Source organism: Theobroma umbraticum, unplaced genomic scaffold (genome assembly GCF_002168275.2).
Source record: "Theobroma umbraticum cultivar Fairchild unplaced genomic scaffold, ASM216827v3 scaffold_44.0, whole genome shotgun sequence".
Lineage (NCBI taxonomy): Eukaryota > Viridiplantae > Streptophyta > Magnoliopsida > Malvales > Malvaceae > Theobroma > Theobroma umbraticum.
Genome location: NW_018397255.1, coordinates 7,042,975 through 7,052,317, shown reverse-complemented (window position 1 = coordinate 7,052,317; position 9,343 = coordinate 7,042,975). Strand labels below are relative to the sequence as shown.

Sequence of the window (9,343 nt, the reverse complement as noted above, 5' to 3'; positions counted from 1 at the left end):
AAATCTGGGCTTATTTCTCACACTCGAACATACCAATTTACTTTAGTCCATTTCTTCAATTTGGTTATGGAAATTCTATTTCTTTTTCTAGTAAAAAAAAAAATCTACTATTTATATTTCTTATTCATTGTAGCGATGAGATTACATATACAAGTGCAATTATGATCAAATAATTATCAATATATGTTCGGTATTATTATTATATAGAGTAAAAGAGTCGAAAAAATCAAAGAATAAATCAAAGGATTAATATAAATGCTCCTTCATGATGAGACTTTAATTTAAAATTAAAAGATTTTAATTCTTTCTTACCATTAGAATAAGCCATTCTTTCACTTAGTGAAAATGTTAATATTGTGAAAAAATTTTATAATAGTAATGACGTAACAAGTTGACATATTGACATAGTAAACATTTTGTTATGTTGCTTCTTGATTTAATGTAGTCTATTTCTTAAAACTATTAGACATGACAAGTTGACATAGTTCGCATCCCTAAGTTTAATGGTAAGAAAGTATTAAAAAAGGAAATGTTCTTATTTTTGTTATATTGAAAAAGGTTTTTTTATTTTTTATTTTGTGATATTAAAAATAATAAAAGAACATATAAATTTTATATAAAAAGTTTTTAAAAATTTAATATAAAATATGTTCAAGTTAATTTTTTTTTTAAAAAATTCAATTAAATTTAAATGAGGACAAATTTTTTGAAACGGAAAGAATAACAATATCCATAAAACCTAGCGTTAGACAAGCACTAGGAATTAACTAATAGTTCTCTTTTTCTTTTTTAACTACTAATTAACAAATAATATTAACACAATTAGTACTTAATTTTCGATCTGTCTACTACGTTAGGTAATCTTCCTTAACTCTATTTTTAAAAGACAAGCCCGTACCACAATGTTTGATATAAGATAATTTATGTGATTTATTCATGGTGATTAAATTATATTTAATAGCAACTTAAGAATTTTATGTGATAGTGATTTTAAATCATTGAAAATGATTAGATCACTGTCTGTGGGTGATCTGAATCTTATCTAAAAAAGTGAAAAAGTTTTATCACTAAGGAAGGATTTTTAAAATTATTTTTATAACAAACCTAGGCTCGTAATAATGCACACGAAAACAGGTTCCTTTCTAAAATTTTAAATTTCTTAAGAAAATCTTCACGTTTTAATTAATTCAATTACAAAATAAAATAAGTGACTTTGATTTTTATAATAACACGTAAATAATTTTAATAAGATGTTTTAGAAAATTATACTCATTAAAACTTATTCGCGGCTTATGCGATGTTAGCTATTTCAAACCAAACCAAAAAAAATACAAGAAAAAAAGGTGAATAAAGTGGAGGTAAACAATTTATCTCACCTAACTAAATTAGGACCATCGAACCAACTTGGTTCCAACAATACGTAATTAGTAAAAAAGTTAGCCCACCAACCACTCCAACGACAAACCCTTCCAATTCTCTAAACCAGTCATGACAGATACACACAAGCCACTTAAAAACAATACAAAGAGCAATATTTGCATTAGAAACATAAGGTACTCCGCCAAAAGGATTATAATATATAAACGATAGAAACCACCCTCACCTCCGGTTGGTCCATACATGCATGTGCTTTATTTGACTCCAAGCAGACATTGCAACTATAGTAAGATCAAATTTTGAGAAGGAAAATCCTAATGTTACTAGTTAGAACTTATAGTTAACGTTCACATGTGTAAAAGGAAATAGACTTATTCTTCTTGGAATTATAAAATTAATTATAAGATGAAATCTAAAGTAATGATTGTTTGTCAAATTGGTCAGTGAGACTAGGAATATTATTAGTTTTAGGTTATCGTACAGTCCAAAGATAGTTAACCAAACTCCTGAGAGACGAGCTCAAGCAAAGCGTATGTGCTTACAATTGCTTTCTCATAAAAAGATTGCTACATATATGTTTGTTTTGGATCCCCCAAATATCCCCAACCACCACGAAAAGTCTTTGGCCTGTTGTTTCGCAGCTGCGGTGATATCTCAACCTCCATGTACAAGTTGGCATGTCTCACTTTCCCACTTTAGCCTACATCTTCTCCTCTAAGCTCCATTCGACAGTCGTTATCTGTTTTCCCCTACATCTACTCCTCCATTTTTGTTTATCAAGTTACATGCCTTTACTGTGTGTTATTGTTATGTAAAGACCATTTCCACTCTAGAATCCTATATAAGCTTCATCTCACCAACCGCCTTCGATTCACATCTGATCTCCCAATTCGATTCTTTCCAATTAGATTTACATATGGCTTCACTATATTCTTTGCTATGCGTGGCGTTTCTAACAGTAGTAATAGTTGCGTTGTATGTTTCGCCAGCAGTTTCCACGTCGAGGCGAGCATTAGAGCACCCGAGGCTCCAAAACGGGTTCAGGGTAACGCTCAGGCATGTTGATTCAGGCAAGAACTTAACCAAATGGGAGCGAATCCAGCGCGGGTTAAAGCGAGGGAATCACAGGCTGCAGAGGTTGAATGGTATGGTTTTGGCAGCAACTGATGCATCTGAACTTCAAGCGCCTATTACTGCAGGGAATGGCGAGTTCCTAATGGACTTATCGATTGGGACTCCACCGGAGAGTTACTCTGCAATCCTGGACACGGGGAGTGATTTAATATGGACTCAGTGCAAGCCTTGCTCTCAATGCTTTGATCAACCTACCCCGATCTTCGACCCCAAAAAGTCTTCTAGTTTCTCCAAGTTATCATGCTCCAGCGACCTATGCTCAGCACTTCCCCAATCAGCTTGCAGTGATGGATGTGAGTATCTCTATTCGTATGGCGACTATTCCTCCACGCAAGGGGTCATGGCAGTCGAAACATTCACATTCGGCAAGGTTTCTGTTCCAAAAATTGGATTCGGGTGCGGAGGAGATAACCAGGGAGATGGATTTACACAAGGTGCGGGCCTGGTGGGGCTTGGTCGTGGACCCGTGTCGCTAGTCTCGCAGCTAAAACAAGGCAAGTTCTCTTATTGCCTAACGTCCATTGATGACACCAAAAAAAGCACACTCTTGATGGGGTCTCTGGCAAGTGTGAATAGCACATTAGGAGCAATCAAGACCACCCCATTGATACATAACCCAACACAGCCATCTTTTTACTATCTTTCACTCCAAGGGATTACCGTGGGAGACACTCGCTTGCCTATCAAGAAATCCACTTTCGCACTCGAAGATGATGGCACTGGCGGCTTAATCATAGACTCTGGCACAACCATTACGTATCTAGAAGAAAGTGCTTTCGACGTGGTCAAAAAAGAATTCATCTCTCATATGAAGCTTTCCGAGGACACTTCGGGTTCAACCGGGCTCGAGCTTTGCTTCACCTTGCCATCAGGTTCGACGGATGTAGACGTACCCAGGTTGATATTCCATTTCGAGGGAGCAGATTTAGACTTACCAGGGGAGAATTATATGATTGCTGACTCCAGCTCCGGATTGCTTTGCTTGGCAATGGGAAGTTCTAGTGGCATGTCCATCTTTGGCAACGTTCAACAGCAAAACATTTTGGTGCTTCATGATCTTGAGAAGGAAACGTTGTCGTTCCAACATACACAATGCGACAAGTTATGAATTTAATTATTTCGTGGCCTTCATTTTCGTTTGTGTGTTAACTAATTTGTCATTTTTTTTTGAATTTAATTGTTACAATTTCATACATGGTAGATCTATGTTTTAAATACAAAATCAATAATGTTTCTCTTGACAGATTTGCCTATATTAGCCATCAAATCAATTAAGGACCAGATGACAAACGAGCTTGAAAGGAAAACAAAGGAGTAGCTACATTAGGCACATCTTTTGGCATTAATAATTGATAAACACCAGTACAGTAAATGGTGGGCAATTATGATATTGGCCTTTATTAGCATTGTGAGCTTAATAAATAACAAAGTTGGAAGTCATTAATAATTATAACATTATAAGTGAGCTCAATTTGAAACATGTTTACAAAATTATTACACCCTATTTGTTCTTTATTCGGGAAATCAGAGAGAGTGAAGGACAAAACCAAAATCATATCCGACCTTAATTAGGATAAAAAATTCATATAAATAATAGTAACAGTACTCTTATATTATTTATAATAAAAGAAATAAGTAATTAGATAACAAAATGTAAAATGTGAGTTGAAATTTTCACATATTAAGACATTGTCATATAATTTGTTTATTGAATCGGATGACCGATATTAGAATAATCTCCAAGTATGTTATGCATTAATTAATTCTATAATCTCTCCTCAATTCATTCTATATCTGACTGAAGAAAGAAATTAGAGAGTTGAAGCTTAAAGAGATTGTTTTAGCTTTGATTTTTCCTTCTTTTCACTTCAATCTTCTCTCTCTCTACATTTTTCAATCTAAAAATCGAAACTTTGCTCCTTGATTAAGTCAGTGGCTTATCAATTGCTACCTTGAAAAACTTTGGATGTGACTTAAATTTCATGATTTAATGGCTCCACCATTAAATCAGCTCCTTTTCTCTTGAGTTTTAAGTTATTTTATCTTCTTTTCCAGCTTCCAAATCCTTATGTCAGTTGCTGAGGCAAAAAAAGGAAAAAAAAAAGAAGAAGAAGAAAATGGGTCTTTTTAGTTATTTTGATTTATGGGCTTTCAGTAGAAAATTAGAACTTAATTAAGTTAAATTAGTAGCTTAATAATTGTTACTTTGAACAGCTTTTGATGTGATTTGTTTTCCTTTAGATGCAATTTCTTGCAGTACTTGTCATGAGGTTAATGGCAATATAAAAGCTCTTGTTGTCTATGAAGACATTTAAATCATGGAATGCACTTCTGCTAATAATCACAATCATTGCAATAATACACTTTCAACTGTGATTATTACTTCAACATATATACGCAATCCACTTCCCACCATTTCCACCACAATTTTGCCTGCCATAGTTAGGTTTTTGGCAAGGAAACAAAATAAAAGTACGAGAATATACATATATATATATATATGTAAAATTTTTTATTGATGTAAAAGAATATCTCTGTTCATTGTATTTTTAAAATTGTTGTTTTAAATAATTTTTTGTTTTATATAATGTAGAACAATTATAATTGCATTAATTAAGAAGATTTCATTTTCATCTATTTGGAATGGTAGACATGTGCAAAGAAAGAACAATGAGAAGAAGACATAAGTGTGCACTAGGACGGAACGTGGCCTACCAAAAACTTTATGTTAATCATTAATTAATTATATATGTAATTAGGAAAATCTCTCCACTTTGCAAGAGGTGTTAATTTTTTATTTTAAAAGTATAAATCAATAAGTTTTTATACTGGATAGTTTTCTAAAAAGAAATTAAAACTTCCCAAAAAAAGTGAAAAAAATACAATAATAAAATTTTTCATAGTTCTTTTTTTTTCTCCCTTATCTTTCTTTTTCTTTTATTAAAAGACTTAAATCTTTTTCACTCTATTTTAAAAATATAGATTTATAGAACAAATATGTAATACTTAATAATATTTTGATTAGAAAATATTTTTAAAAAAGCAAAAAAATGGAAGAAAAAAAACACAGAAAAAAAATGTTCAAAACTATTTTTATTTGTATAAAACGTTCAAAATTTATATACATCCGAACATTTGAAACCCAGAATCAGGTTAGTCCAACAAACCAACCATTAACCTAACACTAGTCCACCATTGCAATTTGCAAGGCAAGGCAAGGCCTAATTATAAAGCAATCAACTCCCAAATTGCTTCAGGTTAATCAATTTAGCCAACACGATTTGGCAAGTTGAAGAACTCAACAGGACCTCTCGCCTTTTGAGGCTTAAAACCCCGTTGGGCAATGCAACATAAAGCCATAGTTTTCCAACATTTTATACAAGTGGAAGAGGAAGAATATCTTATGGAGTATTATGTAGTCTTTTGCTATCTTTCGACCCAAGTTCACGAGCCCGTTTCTTCCACAAGGCTGTAAGCTTACGCTCCTCTTCTAGTTCTGATTCAGCCCTTTTCCTGCCTTCCTCACAAGTTTCTACTCCTACGTAGCACTTTTCTGCCATTTTCTGGTAGTATGAGGATGCTCTTTTCATATACTTTCTTTGTGCCCTGGTGCGCTCCAAGGTTTCATTGCTTACAATCTTCTGTAATGCAATCTCCTCTGACAGTAAAGCTACGATATCCTTCTTAATTGCTTTTACATCTGGATTATGTTTACCGCAATCTGCATAATGAAGAAAATCATTTGAACAGAAAGAAAGACTAGGATAAAAGGAATGGGATTCGGTTACTATCAATCCCCAACTTCGAATATTTCCAATGAGGCAGTGAGTTTAAGTCTGGATTTCCAACAAGAAAAGTTGATAATGTGGCTTGCATGAACAGCTATTTTGACTGGAGATCGGGTTTTGAGGTACTATGATGAAGTTCTGTTTTGACCTGTCCTGTTTAATGGCAACAATGGAAATGTTCTAGCAAGTGCTCTGGGGTGAAATTTTCCCCGACTTCAAATCTACTAAACCCCGCCCCACGTACGGAGCAAGAATGCTAGTAGCTAGAAAACTTAAAGCTGAGGCAGATGCACTGACCAGAGTATGTGCTCTTGAGTAATCCTGCAAGAATAATGAAGATACATTTTTTTCTTTTTTGAAAATTAAAGAGCAGCTTTCATTAAACCTGGGGGAATGAAAGGGGTTCCCACCAGTAAGGGGGCCTTGGGGAAAAATATTGTCACTCAATTGAAGTGTGAGTTAAATGTTCATCTACATCCCTGGTTTTGAAGATATTTCCTAAATTAAATGCACTACAGCAGCATTATTTCTCAGTCAAAGATCTAATGCAGCTTAAATCATATACCTATGAGGCTATTCAAAATTTCTCCTTGGAGATATCAATTCAAGGGAAAGCCAACACTAGCTCCAATTGCAAATTTAATAACCAATCTGCAGTTGGTAAACAGAATACAGTAGCCACCATTACCCTGGCCATATAACCAGAAGAAACAGGGCAATAAACGCAGAATGATAATATTTTCATACAGTAGAAAGTATTTGAACTTAGAGAATTGGCTTCATCAGAAGGATGTTTCAACATCAAGGACTCCCAATGTCATGACTTTGCAGCGCAGAGCGGTCCCAATAGCTAGCAGTTAATGATTGTAACCTTGATCTATGCTGCAGTCTATAATACCAAGCCTAGCCCATAATGCTGCCTGACTTGAAAATAAGGCATTATCTAACTAACCAGGTTAATTGTTATTTATAGCCTAACATGCCATAAAACCGGATAACTGACTGCCTATACTCAATGCCTATTCAACAGACAACAGACTGATATAGTTTCCCCTCAATTAATGGCAACAAATTCATCCCATCATTCTGCCAATGTTTATGCTTTACAAAAGTAGAAATAGCATTTCCCGATGTAGTCACAAGCCTATGGGATAGATTGAAACACGGGAAAAGCATACAAACTCAGAGCATAAAAACAAATCTCACCAAAAATAGCAACTCACATAATCAATACCATTTTTTCAAGGAGTAGACGTATATAAACCAGAAAAGGAAAACGCTTCACATGAAAATTAATGGCTAGCCATTCCTGAAAGGTTTCAGTTTTCAAACAGTGAGTGGAGGGCAAAACTCTGACTAACCTGGTGGTGATACAGACTGTGCCTCGGAAGAGCAATTACAAAAACAAGGAGGACAAGACACCCGAGCTGTTGACTTGTCCTTCAAACCATTGAACAGTGTCGGACCAACAATGTGACCAACCAGACATACACAAACAAAAGCAGAAGCAAACCTTAAAACACCCTTACACCGAAACTTTCGCTCTGAACTATGAGCCATCTATATTAATTCTCCTCTTACAACAAAACACAGATTTACTGAGACCATTTCAAGATCTGAGGTCAAAGACTGCAGTCTTAGACTTGAGGAGACATTGGTTCTTTTTTTGGGAAATTAACGAAGACCCAGATCCCTATATTAACAGTCTCATAATCTAATAAGAGTTGTAAGTTTGTTTAACTACTTACTTAATACTATCAAAAACATTAAAACTAAAACTAAAAATTCAACTGAAAATATATATTGAGGCTGAGGGACACAAGGGATAAGTAGGTTTTAACTTTAAAACTAAAATATAAATTGAAAATCTTCTCTGTTCCATTTTGTATTTCCTTTAGTATCCTGTTTATAATTTTATATTACAAGTTTAAAGTGTACATTAAAGAAAAGGAAAAAATAAACAGAGTTTTAAAGTAAATTTAAACTCTGATTTTTTTATTAAGAATTTTTCACATTTACAAATCTATCATGATAAAAAAATTTTAGACTTAATTTTATCTAGTTTCTTATTCTAATAGAATGTCTATCATTTCTAGTTGATAGACTCTAACTCTAACTTATCCTAGCAAAAACAATTTTGAATAGATAATAACAAAGAAATATTACTTTGCAACCATTCTTCCATGGTAAGTGATAAAGGGCAAATGGCATCTCCTCCCCCTAAACCCTTCCAATTCAGAAAAGGTAAGCACCATTCCTGGATTGATATGCAAAATGCAGGGTTGCTCTCAACCCCAAAACATTTAGATGAAACGTGCTTTTCAAATAAAATGGATTCTTGAAGCATTCTAGTGGCAAATTTAATTTACTTTACCAATTGCAACTTGATTAGGTTCACAAGATTGGTAAATAGCTTACATTTCACCTAATTTAAGGTACCTGTTTTCAGTTTCATGCACAAGTTTCTTCTTTTTGCGTAAGCTTTTTGATCCAAGTTGCAAGTCTTTCCAACTGTGTAGCATTTTTCATTGGTTTACTCTCTTCAGCATTTTGGGTGGCTAAGTCTTAAGGGTCCAACTAATAGTTAAAAAGTAATCATATAAGATTATATATTTATATATGTCAAATTTCATGTATATATAATAATAATAATAATAATAATAATAATAATAAAAATTAAAAATAGAAAGGTGGCTACTGTCACTCTCATCACCATCTTCGATCCGTCCCTGCGTTGAACCGAGACATTTTTTATGATATTAGTCTAGAGGCATGAAATGTAAGACTTTCATGCAGAGGACCAAGATTTTGGTAATCAATTGTCTAGTCCCTGAATTTCACTTCCATGGTAGATTCTCAAAAAAGCTAAATGACTAGCTTCAATAAGTAGCAACCAACTAATACTTTAATGCACAGTTCTCTGATCACTAGTCCATCTTTATTACTATCATTTTGTGTATTTGTGTTGATATGGTGTACACGTGCATACCTTTTAGATGAAGCTAAGCTACTTAAGTGTACCTCTTAGCTTGCTTGTAGGACTG

General features: G+C 33.8%; 2 protein-coding genes across 2 annotated transcripts; one reads left to right on the top strand and one right to left on the bottom strand.

Moving 5' to 3' along the window:
- Nucleotides 1-1,978: 1,978 nt before the first annotated feature.
- LOC110408946 (Eukaryotic aspartyl protease family protein) lies at nt 1,979-3,754 on the top strand. The gene has a single exon (XM_021418108.2). It carries the CDS (start codon nt 2,294-2,296, stop codon nt 3,617-3,619), a length of 1,326 nt encoding a protein of 441 aa, XP_021273783.1. The 5' UTR covers nt 1,979-2,293; the 3' UTR covers nt 3,620-3,754.
- Nucleotides 3,755-5,659: 1,905 nt separating this feature from the next.
- On the bottom strand, nt 5,660-8,504 carry LOC110409712 (uncharacterized). The gene is made up of 2 exons (XM_021419149.1): nt 7,661-8,504; nt 5,660-6,232 (listed from the first exon to the last, which is right to left on the bottom strand). The coding sequence occupies exons 1-2, from the start codon at nt 7,857-7,859 to the stop codon at nt 5,913-5,915; spliced, it is 519 nt and encodes a 172-aa protein (XP_021274824.1). The 5' UTR covers nt 7,860-8,504; the 3' UTR covers nt 5,660-5,912.
- Between the last annotated feature and the right edge of the window lie 839 nt (nt 8,505-9,343).